At 47.6% G+C, this 13,992-nt stretch overlaps 1 protein-coding gene across 1 annotated transcript in view; it reads left to right on the top strand.

Annotated features, from left to right (window-relative positions):
* The window catches only part of CCNY (cyclin Y), a 228,643-nt gene that overhangs the window by 148,039 nt on the left and 66,612 nt on the right, over positions 1-13,992 (top strand). Inside the window, exon 2 of the mRNA XM_075316766.1 lies at positions 9,295-9,369. Within this exon, the coding sequence (XP_075172881.1) occupies positions 9,295-9,369 (75 nt within the window). The remainder of the gene's footprint in view (positions 1-9,294; positions 9,370-13,992) is intronic.

Raw genomic sequence — 13,992 nt, 5'->3', positions numbered from 1 at the left:
CCAGTGTCTCCTGTGATGTATCTGCTCCAGGCCCTTTCTGTTTTGTATATGCCCCGTCCCCCTTCGGTGATATATATGCCTCAGCGTCTCCTGTGATGTATACGCCCTAGCATCTCCTGCGATATATATACCCCGGCGTCTCCTGTGACGTATATACATCAGTCCCAGCTTCTCCTGTGATGTATACACAGCAATCCCAGCCTCTCCTGTAATGTATGTACAGCAGTCCCTGTGTCTCCTGTGATGTATATGCTTTGCAAAACTTATCACAAAGAGTTCACTGCGCTCCAGACAAACAAACCTGGAAAAGCAGTTATGAGAAGCAACATCAATATCACCGAATATCACAGCCGCACCAAAGAGAAGCAGCTCCAGCCACCAAAGTAGGGGTGCATTAATTAATTGTTTGACCAAATTTAGCCGGATAATTTTCAAGTTGATCATTTTATGCGGCCTATTCTGTCTCTTCCTGGTAGCAATGAATCCAACTGCTCTAATTATCAGTCCCTTAGATAACTGTATGATTTTACTCACTCTACCGGCTTCCACAGATAGTGTTAACTCAGCCCAACGATGACTTGTAGGAAGACAAGGAGAAACGCTGTAGTTTTCTTCTAGAATCTTGTATTAAGTACAAAGTAAAGGCAGGTGAAAAGGAATAATCTGTACAGGGTTATAGACATGTCTCTTCAGTAATGATTCCTCTCTAGACTAAACTGAAGGAGAAGGGAGGAGCTTTCTATACAGAAGCCAACTAAGGGAGGTACATAGGGACAAACTTCATGCAGTCTAATCTACCTAGTAACAATAAGGAATTTCCTGATAGGAGGAAAAATATGCAATGCAAGAATTATATACAACACGTTCCCATTCATGGGACACAACACTCCCCGTCTGAAATCATCTGATTTCACAAGTCCTTGTACGACGTAAGGAGTCGATCCTGTCCCTCGATGTCACGAAACCTGTAACGAGAAAAGAGACAAACACAAAAAATGCAACCGTAATGCACGGAATTCAAGTCCACGCTTTGTTGATGACACATTGTCCTTGCGTAAAAATGTAAAAGTAGAAAAATGTAAAAAAATGAATCCAAGTTCAACAAACCCATCTTCAGATTGGGGAAGCCGCACACATGCCAACTCTTCCTCCAACCCAATAATCCAACGGTAAAGTTTTAATCCAAAGGAAAAGTTCAAGGTTCAATTGGACACGGACAGTTGAGTCTCAGTACAGCAGGGGTAAGAGAAGGTACGCTCCCCGCCGTGGCAGTGTCCAACGACAAAGTTAGTTCACGTAACGTCCTCCTTTGGTAAAAGTAGCATGAGTTCGGTGACTGGACGAATCACACACATGTGCCAGCCGTGGCACGTTGAAAACTTGTAGTCGGTGAAACAGTGAGCAATAAGACAAGCTATGGCTCGTACCTCAGATGACCAACTTGAGAAGCGCTCGAAGCGATGAGGTCTCAACTTCTGTTTTGATGTCACTGAAATGTAGCGAGCGGAGACAACCGGTCTAATTTCCTTGTCGGATTCTGGTTCCACCAGCTCGTACATGTTGCCGGCGTAGTTATCGCAGGTCTCGTATAAGATACTTGGAGGTGTCAGCCACATGTTGTCGCCGAGTTTGGATGCAGCAAGTCTCGTTCCTCGGTCGGCTGGGTTTTGTTCGGTGGGAATGTGGTGCCGCTGTTCAGCATGATCTCCGTCGAGGATATTTTGCGTAATCTCGACAAACCGTTTCTCCATCTCTGGTTGTCTTTTCAAGGTGCATTTTAGAGAGGAGAACCTTGCGGTTGGTTGCTGGGAGTTGTTTGGCAACCTTGGCCTTGGAGACCGAAAGGGTAATGGGGCTACCCAACTGTTAGAGTCATTTTGAGAGAACTCTTTATCCATATCTTTATGAATTCTTTGTCTTCTCTCATCGGAGCCTATTTGTTGTCTTCGTTTGTAGACTCGAACGCTGTTGACCCGAAGTCGTCATCCCAGAGATGATATGCGTCCGCGCAGTCGGGAGGCTGCTGTCGCCACCTGGTGTCACTCAGCCTCTCTTTCACCCCGTAGTGATGCAGACATGGTTGAAAGTGAGTACCGCGACCGTTTGGGAGGATGTGCGTCTTGTAGGAGGAGATCGCGTCGGGACTCTTCATTTTGCCTACGCAGACGTTTCCTATGATCACCCAACCTAAGTCGTAGCGCTGAGCAAATGGCGCATCGTGTGGCCCGTTGATGTATTGGCGTACTTTGTGTAGCCGGAGGATGTCCCTTCCAATCAGGATTTTTGCACTATGATCAAGAGGTGGGATCTTGCTGGCGATAGTTCTCAGGTGAGGATGGTGAAGAGCTGCCTCAGGTGTCGGAATCTCTTCCCGGTTAGCCGGTATCTGATTGCACTCGACGAGTGTCGGTAGAGGTATCTCTACGGTATTTTCAAGAGATGTTACCACGAGACCACTGGCTCTTCTTCCACAAGCTTCTGAGATGCCGCTGCAAGTACCTAGTGTGTAAGGGTAGGCATTTCCTTTTAAGCCGAACAAGTCGAAGAGTTCAGACCTGGCGAGTGACCTGTTGCTCTGGTCATCCAGGATGCTGTACACCTTCACGGCCCTTTTTGGGTGACCTTTGGGATATACCCTTACTAGGCATATTTTTGCACAAGACTTGTCCCAGAGATCTTCTCCGCAGACTTCAGTGCACGAGGAGGATACTGTGAGGTGGTTTGCAGCTTGGCCTGTACTCTCCCCGCCATGACTTGTGGTAGGAGAAGGTGTAGGTGCAGGAACAGGCTGAGATGGGTGGAGTGCCTGTACGTGATCCGTGCTGTCGCACTCCATGCACTTAATTGTAACCTTACAGTCCTTGGCAAGGTGTTCTGTAGAGGCACAACACCTGAAACATACCCCAAACCCTTTCAAGAGTTCCTTTCGTTCTTGAAGGGGTTTCTTCCTGAAGCCAATGCACTTCTTCAGGGGGTGTGGCAGCTTGTAAATTGGACACTGGTGGTTTGGATTTTCCGCCTTCCCGCCTTCATTGCCCTTGTCTGGTGCTGACGTTGGTGTAGGTGGTAGAACATCGGTCTTTTTGACTGATACTGGGCCCCTACATTTTCTGTCATTTTGATGAGTGCTCTCATACCTGGGAGCTGGTGAAGTGGAGTCGGTGGGTTCTCCACAGGTGAAGCTGGGGTCTGCCTTATATTCTGCGATGCCATTGATGAACTCGCAGAAGTAGGAGAATGGAGGGAATGAGACTTGGTGCTCTTTTTTATAGTTTGTTCCTACCGTGTTCCACCTTTCCTGCACGTTGTAAGGTAACTTGGCGACTATGGGTTTCACCCCACGAGCGGTGTCCAGGTAGCTGAGGCCAGGTAGGTGTGTGTCTGTTTTGGCCAGCTGGAGCTCGGACAGCAGGTCGCTGAGTTCCTGGTACTTTGAAGCATCCTTGCCAGATATTTCTCTAGTCTGTCCCATGCGGTTGCGAGACCAGTTGTTGGGTCGCTGATGTAGACAGATCTGAGTCTCTTGATTCTCTCAGTAGACCGTGGCCCTAGCCACCTGATTAGCAAGTCCAGCTCTTCAGCAGCTGTAATGCCGAGGTCACGCGTTGCGGTTTTGAAGGCACACTTCCACCCTCTGTAGTTTTCGGGCTGGTCGTCAAACTTTGTGAGACCGGTGTTGGTGAGTTCTCGGCGGATCATGTACCTCGCAAAGTCGGACATGTCTGATCTTTCCGACGTTGGGGGCACATTTGCTGGCTGCGTGGTGCTGGGTGCGTGATTCGTAGCTTCTTGGTTCGGGAACATGGGAAAGTATAGAGTGGCGTAGGCGTTTAGACCAGTGATCGGTTTGGTGTGTACAATCTCTGTTGTATACGGGGCTGGAACTACATAGTTGTTGGGAGTGTAGCACCTTGCCGGCATGTTAGGTTGCATGTAGACATGGGCATACGGAGGTTGCTGATGCGCAGGGTGTGGCTGTGCATTGGAATATGAAGCTGGTTCAGGCTTGAAAGTCTGAGGTGCATTGGACTGACCTGGAAGGCTGGAAACGGTAGGTGGATCAGTGTCTTGAGGCTCTGGAGAAGTGTTAGCACTGACGGGAATGTTGATGGTCGTTGGAACTTCGTCGGCTTGGCTCAGCACGTAATCTCTTGTACGCTTAATTGAGTCTTCTGTGTCGAGATCACACAAACTGGCGCTGCCTTCTTGGCTCCCACCCAGAGCTTGCTCAAAGACTTTTAGCCTTGCCATGGCCGCCACATGTTCACATTCCTTCTGAAGGGCTTCAATTTCTGCTTCCTTGCGTGCAGATTCTGCTTTAATTTCTGCTTCTTTGCGTGCAGATTCTGCTTTCATCTCTGCTTCTTTGTGTGCAGATTCTGCTTTCATCTCTGCTTCTTTGCGTGCAGATTCTGCTTTCATCTCTGCTTCTTTGCGTGCAGATTCTGCTTTCATCTCTGCTTCTCTCTGGGCAAAGATGGCTTGTACTTTCGTTGTTTCTACTTCGGCAAGTGCCTTTATGAGCTGCGCGCTGAGGGTTGAGTACCTTGATGAGCCTGATTTGAGTGAGTGCCTTGAGCTCTTAATGGACCTGGATTTGTAAGATGCCGCTCCTGACATTTGCGCAATTTTTGCTTCAGTCTCGCTCACAATGTCGTGCACAGTGCGGTCTCGTTCAGCATTAAGCTGTTGAAAGTCCTGTAGTTTTTTTTGAGACTTGGACGTATGTGCTCTCAGCACAGTAGAGGAATATTTTTTACAAATCTCTTTGTAGGACTGGTATGCTGAGTTCAGTTGTTCCAGGGCTCCCTCTGGTGGTAGCTCATGAGCACCGGGCGCAGATAAAACAGTCACTTGTTTTTGCACTCTTTGCCACAATAATGCTGTGTGGGTAAAAAGTTCACTTCTGGCTGTTTCTAGGTTCTCTTTAACCTTCCATGTTGGTCTGATCGACCGCTTAGATCTTTCACTGTAATTTGATTGTGAGTCCATGTCGTCCTCTTGTTGCTTTAAAGCAGGTAGGGAAATTGTTTTTTTTTTACTCCATCAAGAAGGGTGAATGCTGCTCTGCACTGGTTGTCAGGGAAACCAATACAATGTTGCAATCTCTGCAGCCAGCAGTCTGTGTTTGCAGGATGTATTTGCAAAGTCTCTGGCTGCAATTTACAATTAGCTTATGGGGGATTCTTGGTTTATAGTTGCACACAGTTCTGATAACAGGTTAATACTTTACATTGCACTTTGTCTGAAGCTGCTATAATGTTTTATGCTGTGGCTTGTTATCAGCCCCTTGGGGTAATCCTTTCTCTGGATTGTATGCAGTATAGCACTCCTGGAAACAGGTTATTTACTGAAATATGTATACTAATCCCGGTCACAGCTAATCCTTTTCACTATTCTGTCTCTTCCTGGTAGCAATGAATCCAACCGCTCTAATTATCAGTCCCTTAGGCTAAGTTCACATTTCCGCTAAAATCTATCAGTCACAATCCGCTGCTCTTGTAAACAGCGGAATCCGTTTAGCGGATTCCGCTGCTCCCATAGACTTGTATGAGCAGCGGATTGTGACTGATGATGCTGCGTTGCACCCTCCGCCCGACTGATCAGTCGTGGTACGACTGACCGCCGGGCGGGGGGAACGCAGCATGTAACGTTTTTTGAGCAGCGAGATCCGTCGGATTTCGCTGCGCATGCTCTCTGGCTCCCTGCACACGTCACCAGCTTTGGTTGGTTACCCGATATTTACCCTGGTTACGGTGCAAGGAGCCAGCGCTAAGCGGTGTAGGCCCGTAACCAAGGTAAATATCGGGTAACCAAGGTAAACATCGGGTGCTTTGCTGTTACCCGATATTTAGGCTGGTTACGTGTGCAGGGAGGCCGACACTTCCCCGCTCGGCCCCGCCCCCTCCCGCACTCCGCACATGTATGTACACACACACACACCTGTCCCCAGCCATGCAGACAAGCACTGCCACTGACACCCTCGTCTGGCCCCGCCCCCTCCCGCACTCCGCACATGTATGTACACACACACACACACACACCTGTCCCCAGCCATGCAGACAAGCACTGCCACTGACACCCTCGTCTGGCCCCGCCCCCTGCTCGGCTCCGCCCCCTCCCGCACTTTGCATGTGCACACACACACACACACACACACACACATACACATACATACATACATACATACATACATGCACATACACACACTCACTCACACATACACTCACCTGTCCCCAGCCATGCAGACCGCAGCACTTCTACTGACATCCTCAGCGCCTGGCCCCGCCCCCCGCTCGGCTCCGCCCCCTCCCGCACTTTGCATGTGCACACACATACATACATACATACATACATACATGCACATACACACACTCACTCACTCACAGATACACTCACCTGTCCCCAGCCATGCAGACCGCAGCACTTCCACTGACATCCTCAGCGCCTGGCCCCGCCCCCCGCTCGGCTCCGCCCCCTCCCGCACTTTGCATGTGCACACACATACATATATACATACATACCTGCACATACACACACTCACTCACTCACAGATACACTCACCTGTCCCCAGCCATGCAGACCGCAGCACTTCCACTGACATCCTCAGCGCCTGGCCCCGCCCCCCGCTCGGCTCTGCCCCCGAACTCCGCCCCCCGCACACAACGGAATCCGACAAAGAATTCTGTTCTTTGTCATCCGTTGTACAGCGTTGAACAGCGCATCAGTCACATGCGTCAAGCGACGCATGTGACTGATACAAATCAACGGAAATGTGAACTTAGCCTTAGATAACTGTATGATTTTACTCACTCTACCGGCTTCCACAGATAGTGTTAACTCAGCCCAACGATGACTTGTAGGAAGACAAGGAGAAACGCTGTAGTTTTCTTCTAGAATCTTGTATTAAGTACAAAGTAAAGGCAGGTGAAAAGGAATAATCTGTACAGGGTTATAGACATGTCTCTTCAGTAATGATTCCTCTCTAGACTAAACTGAAGGAGAAGGGAGGAGCTTTCTATACAGAAGCCAACTAAGGGAGGTACATAGGGACAAACTTCATACAGTCTAATCTACCTAGTAACAATAAGGAATTTCCTGATAGGAGGAAAAATATGCAATGCAAGAATTATATACAACACGTTGTTCCCATTCATGGGACACAACACGGCCGTCAATGGTTGGTAGAAATATACAAATGGCCCCCCGGCAGAAAAAAGTTCCCCACCCCTGTTTTAAAGCATCTAATGACCATGTGCTAAAGTCATTGAGAAGACAGGGGAGCTGGGACTTTTACTGTGATTGATGGACCCTGTATTATCAGCTGTATATACAGGTGTTACCTGTCTTTGTAACCCTGGCTTCGATGATAATGAGACTTCTGAAAAGTATAGTGTATAGATCAGGAAGCACGAGTCTATATCAGCCCTGATGTTAAGTGTGAAAATTTAAAGATTTCTAACCTGGCACAAAAACAATAGAATATGTTTTGGTAATTTAAATTCTTGTATGATTTCTTAAAGGGAACCTGTCACCACTCTTGTTGGCGTATAAGCTGCGGCCACCACCACCAGGCTCTTATATACAGGATTCTAACATGCTGTATATAAGAGCCCAGGCCGCTGGAGAAAATAAAAAACACTTTATAATACTTACCTAACGGTCGCTCGGTTGTCCATATGGGCGTCTCCGTTGTCCGGTGCCGGTGCCGCCTCTTTTGGCCATCTTTGTTCTCCTTTTCTAGCCGCGGTGCATGACGCGTCCAACGTCATCCACACTCGCCGGTATTAAGGTCCTGAGCAGGGCAAATCAAAGTATTGTAGTGCGCCTGCGCAAGACCGGCGAGTGTGTAGGACGTAGATGCATCATGCACACAGGCTTCAGAAAGAGGACGAAGATGGCCGAAAGAGGCGGCGCCGGCACCGGACAACGGAGACGCCCATATGGCCAACCGCGCGACCGTTAGGTAAGTATTATAAAATCTTTTTTATGTTCTCACAGCGGCCTAGAATCTTATATACAGCATGTTAGAACGCTGTATATAAGAGCCCGGTGGTGGTGGCTGCAGCTTATAGGCCAAAAAAGTGGTGACAGGTTCCCTTTAACAAATTAACTGACACTAGATATTTTCTTGAGAATGAATAAAATAAAGCTTTCTTGAACCGATCTGTTTTTTTAAGGCGACATTACTACTCAGATTGCACCTCTTCTTTTTAAGTCTGCTTTCACACATCAGTTTTTTGGCATCAGGCACGATCCGTTGAAAAAACTGATGCAACGAAAAAACGGATCAGTTGCATCAGTTTTTTCCATCAGTTCTTTCAGTTTTGTGACGGATCTGTTGTGTTACTGAACATGCTCAGTTCAAAAAAAACGATCTGGTGGCCGTATCCGTTTTTTTGCCGCATTACGCCGGATCCGGCGTCCATAAGCTTCCATTATAAAACACGCTGTATGGATCACAGCGCGATATGGTTTTTCGCCGGACACAAAAAACTTTCCCATCTGTGTTCCATCCGGCCGCCGGACAAGCAAATTTTGCCGGATACGGCGAAAGCCGCATGGAACGCAAGGCCAACCGGCACAATCCGGCGCTAATAGAAGTCTATGGGGGAGAAAACGGATCCGACAGCAACAGATGTCGGACACGGTTTATTCAGGGTTTTGCCGGATTGTGCCTGATGGCAAAAAACTGATGTGTGAAAGCAGCCTTTAAGTCGAAAAGTGTTTTTTGGTTTTTTTTTCCAAGTCTAAGCCAGGAGTGGATTCTGCTAGGGTACCTCCTCTCTTTTTGTGGATTTGGATAAAGAAAAAAAACAAAACTGTGCCAAAATCTTCATATGTGATTGTTGCGCAAGGGTCTCCCCAATTGAGATCCCACCATTGTGACTCTAGTAAGAAGTCTCCGATCTATGACGCGTTAAGTCCCTTTGCTCCTAGTGTGAACTGCTTGTCCGTTCGTCCTCCAGTTTACAGGTTTAGTAACGAAAGATGTTTCCAGTTCTAGTAATAAAATGGAAATCACTTAGAGACAGACAATTCTCGATTGTAATCAGCATCGAGGCAGCGAGTTCTTTTTGTCTTTCTGTCCCAGCTCGTCTTTTTCCACCTGTTTCGCCTCATAAATTGCATCATTATGCAGAAAACATTTCTTATAGTTTATAAATTGCTTTTCTCGTTGGTTGGCAATTTGTTTTGTTCTTGTGTAAATTGCTTGTCTGCTAGGATAAACAGTGCTTACATGGCTGTGCCACCAGCATCTCTAATAACTGGATGCGTTTCTTCTGTTCCTAGATATGAACATGGAATTCAACCCTTCGGATCATCCACGTGCAAGCACAATATTCCTCAGCAAATCCCAAACAGATGGTATGTAGCTCTGCTTTGTCTTCTGCTGTGCTTTGGATAAGAATCTTAAAAGGGTCCTACAGTTTCAGGAAGCTGTATTCTGCAGTGACGGAACGTGCCAGCAGTTTCAGCTTCATGTTGACACTACATTACCCATCATGCACTGCTCTTGTTGATGATGTGTTGACATGCGCCACCCTCCTCTAACTTCCCTTTTCAGCTTTTTTTTATGATGTGATGGCAAGTGCCACCCTCCTCTAACTTTCTTTTTCAACTCTTTTTGATGATGATGTGTTGGCACGCACCTGATGCACCCACCAGGGCCTGGGGGCACTTATTACCGGGCCGAGGTTCAGTTTCTGGGACGCTGCGGTGGCAGGGCCCGGTTCCGTGACCCAGGCGTCAGTTTTATGTGACACAATGAAAGGGAATGATGGGGGTAGTAGTTATAGTTTGTTGTGGTACTCAGCCAGTGATAGCCGACGCTGCGGGATGGGACCTCTGGGGCTGATGATGGCGCAGCTTGGTTGGTATAGCTCTCCACAGGTAGAGTTGAGCCCCAGGGCCGATGGGAGTAGTAGTGTTTGATGGCGGGAGTGCAGGGCTCTGGCGCAGGTGAATAACGAAGCAACACAAGGATGCAGTCTCAAAGGTTTTTACTCACTGTAGCAGGTTCCAGGGTAACATGACTACTCAGTGACTGCCTTTGGAGTGCTGGGTTTCACTATCATGGGCTCCAATCGATCCCGGATTGTTCCGAGGTCAATAACGATGGAACCCTCGTGTGTTCATTCCCTGGTCGTCTTCCTGCGTTGACTTCTCTCCCTTCTGTCCCGCGCCTACGCACACAGTGCCCTGAGCCGATGTCCGTGGATCCTTCACAAGGGGAGCCTGTCGGCCTAGTCCCTTTGGTCCTATGTGATCACCTTACAGCGGATTCGTGTGCGGATTAGGCTTTGGTGCTTGCAGTCACCTTGGTCTCTGGTTTTACTAGATGAGCACGTTGGTTCTTCTCCTCTAGTCTAGGGACCGGATCCCCGTTTGCGGCCAAGTCTCTCCACACCAATATACTGTTTGTGGAACGAGTCCATGGAGGTTTGGCGCACTCCCCGTGGGCTCTAGGACCCTTTCTGTCTTGCGCCTGGGTCGAGCTGCACCAACTCCAGACCACAGGTCTTCACTCCTCCACTCCTCCTTCTTGATGCTCTAACTTTCTACAGTCTGCTCCCACTAACTAGACTCCACCCCCAGGCCAGGTCGAACTAGGGGGAGGGAGGTGCCATCACCAGTGGTGGCTATACATAGCATTAATATCACCAAGCGCTAACCCTGACTGACCCGGTGGGGAGCTGCTAAATGAGTGTGTCTGTGTTTTGTGTGAACCGGTGGATAACCTCTTCCTTACCCAGGGATGGGATACCACACCTCTGGCTGAGGTGCAGTACCTCTGTGGTGACTAAAGCCTCAGGGGCGCCACACACCACCCTCCTCTGACTTCCTTTTTGAGCTCTTTTTGAACATGAGTTGACACTCTCCACCCTCCACTAATTTCCTTTTTCAGCTCTCTTTGATCATGTTTTGGCAGATGTCACCCTCCTCTAACTTTCTTTTTTAAGTGATTTTTGTTGATGTTTTGGCACATGCCACCATCCTCTAACTTCCTTTTTCAGCTCTTGTAGATCTTCTGAAAATTGTACCCCATGGTTTGAGGGGGCAAGCATCCCGCTTTACACTACTCATGTGTGGTTTTAGCAAGAGCATGTTTGGACTGTTCATGCGCATTAACCACAGCACTCTACTCCAACCAGAAATGCAACGTCACAGATGGCATCTCCTCCACTGAGCAATGATTAATGGTTTTCTCCAGTAATATATTTTTTGTTTTAACCCAAAGGCTTCTAAGGCTTAAAAATAACAAACATGGCTTTAATAACGAGGTGCCGCTCCTGTTAAAGCAGCAATTTCAAAACTCCAATGTATGTGACCACTGCAGTCAATCACTGGGCTTAGTGATTCCCCTGAAGTAGGCTGGAAGAGCTGCTGAGTCAGTGACTGCCGCAGTTGCTGGCACTGTAGTTGTGACATAATTGCTGCAGCTTGTAAACAATCACCAGGAGCAGCAATGGAGAGGCGGCACTGGAGCAGAAGCCAGTGGATAAACCTATTATTTTTAACCCTTGGAAACCCAATGGGTTAAGAAAAAAAAATATTACAAAAAATCATTCTGGAGCCTAGGACATGTGACCTGTAGATGTCACACCATTAGACCTGAATGAAGTTGGGTTTTCGGAGAAGTTGGGTTCATTGAGATAAGGAAAAAAAAAGTTTGACCCCCAAAAAACCATGGGAACCTGATGTTTCCATTCTTGAGCACTGTTCACATCTGTGTGAACCTCAATTACACAACCATCTAAAATGATGGACATCATGATTAAGAGGCTTACAGAAAGTGGAAAATTAGGGTAAGAGTAGTCATATCGATACTAGAATAATACACTCTTATTAAAAAAAAAATAACCTTTATTTATGACTTTTAAAATACCTTGTATTAAAAAGTATATAGTACACCAATAATAGTAAATATATAGAGAATATAGACTATAAGCTCCAAATGAGTCTATAAATATAATGACCATGAAGAGCATAAAATAGAATGGAAGGAAGGACAAATAAATAATATATAACAAAGGAAACCTACGGTATGTATAGAATACACTCTACAATGCCCCAAATTGATATTGGTCCCTACCTGTCCGTGGAAGTAGGCACCCTATAGATTGATGTGGCATCTCCGCTTAACAGTGGCTGTCCTTAAGATTTCCCTAATCAGTCCCTATTGGCAGAAGAATAAACCAGAAAAAGTATTCACCTATAATGTTGTTGTCATGATTTCTCTGTGTAGAGCATCTTGCACACTAGGAGATACTCTGTTGTATTTTCCTGGGCTTCTGGCTGGCATGTTGATTGACAGCGCAGGCTTCTATGCTGATTCTGGGAGGTGATGTTTGCTCAGGTGTTTCATCTTCTGGGTATTTGCTCTGCTTCTTTACTGAGCTGCTTTCCCAGAACCTTGCCAGTCGTACATTCTTTTCCTTCAGTTGTGCTGTTGGCCTGTGTTTCTGCAAGTGTTCTGATCTTTGTTTCCTGACCCCGAATTGTTGTTTGACTCCTCTTTTCTCGCTCCCTGTTCCTGTCATGACCGCCTGGCTTTTGACTTTGGACTGTTACCTGACCATGCCTCAGATTATTCCCTGAATCTATTACGTGCCTTCCCGTAATTCTGACCCTCGGATTGTGACCTGACTATACCTCTGTATACTCCTTGTGTCCTTATGTGTCCTCCTGTTACCAGACCCCGGCTTTCATGACTACTGTACCATTTGTGCTAACCGTAAGTAGTGACTAGCAACAGTTATTAGATTATTTGGGTACCTAGCGTCTATATCTGCTGCACATGAATCCCTTAGAATAGAATGGGGATAAGATGTTCCCACCTGAAAAAACCCGGTCCACTGAAATCCAGGATTGCTGTAGCGGTGCATTTCCCCCTTTCAATATTACCTGGCCAATCGCCCATCATGCAGGCCAGTGGGTGTTACAGCCTGACAGCCCTTGGTTTGCATGACGGGTGATTGTTCCAGCAACCGTTTATGGTACTGTCGTGTCCCCGGCTGTCAGTGTTTCCTGGAGCATGGCCAGGGGGAGGTGCCCCCCCCCCTCCATGCCTAGTTCCCGGGATCACGGCGCCTTTATCTTCTGGGCACTTCCTTTCATTTGGTGCCAGTTATAATTCTGCTCTGCAGTGTGCCACTGGTCCCTTGTGAGTTCTGATCCTGCCTCCCGTCCTGATTAAATTCATCCTCCCTGCGTCCCGTCCTGACCATGTCCGCTCCCCCACCTCCTGACCTGCCTGTGTACGTTCTCCCTGCCGTCCGTCCTGACCGCCTCTGTTCCTCTCTGACTCCCATCCTCCCTCCTCTGTTGTCCCGTCCTCTTGTACTCTCCGCTATTACCTGCTCTCCCAGCTCCTGACTTCGGCTTGTCTATTTGCTCTGGTTTCCGCGCTCCCCATGTCTTTGACGTTCCCTCTCGGTTCCTGACTCTGCTTTCCCTGGACTCTGTGACCGTTTTACCCTTTGTAACTCGTAGACACCCTGGTTCTGACCCAGGTCTGTACGACCGTCCACTTGGGGGGACTTGTGCCCTCTAGTGGAGGATTGCTGTCAGCACTTTCCTGGTGCTCTGCCTCCTCCTGCTGATTTGTTAAGTCTAGTGCCATCTAGTGTGTAATCCCTACCTAGCACTCTCCTGGTGCTCCAGCTCCCCCTGCTGGTTTGTTAAGTCTAGTGCCATCTAGTGGGGAATCCCTACATAGCACTCTCCTGGTGTTTCAGTTCCCCCTGCTGGTTCATTACAGCTACCTTGATGAAGATGGATTTATAGGGTGCCAACCTCCACGGGCAGGCAGGGAACAATTTCAATTTGGGACATTGTAGGGTGTATTAAAAACATAGGTTCCCTCTATTATAAATTATTTAATTGTCCTTCCTTTACTTTATGCACTTCATTGTCATCATATTTCTATATGATATATTATTTATATCATGATGAAGACCAGACAGACCCCATCATAGCCTGCACGGG

This window comes from Anomaloglossus baeobatrachus, chromosome 6 (assembly GCF_048569485.1).
Source record: "Anomaloglossus baeobatrachus isolate aAnoBae1 chromosome 6, aAnoBae1.hap1, whole genome shotgun sequence".
Classification (NCBI taxonomy): Eukaryota; Metazoa; Chordata; class Amphibia; order Anura; family Aromobatidae; genus Anomaloglossus; species Anomaloglossus baeobatrachus.
The sequence above is the reverse complement of the archived record's forward strand: the minus strand, read 5'-3'. Positions and strand labels throughout refer to the sequence as shown.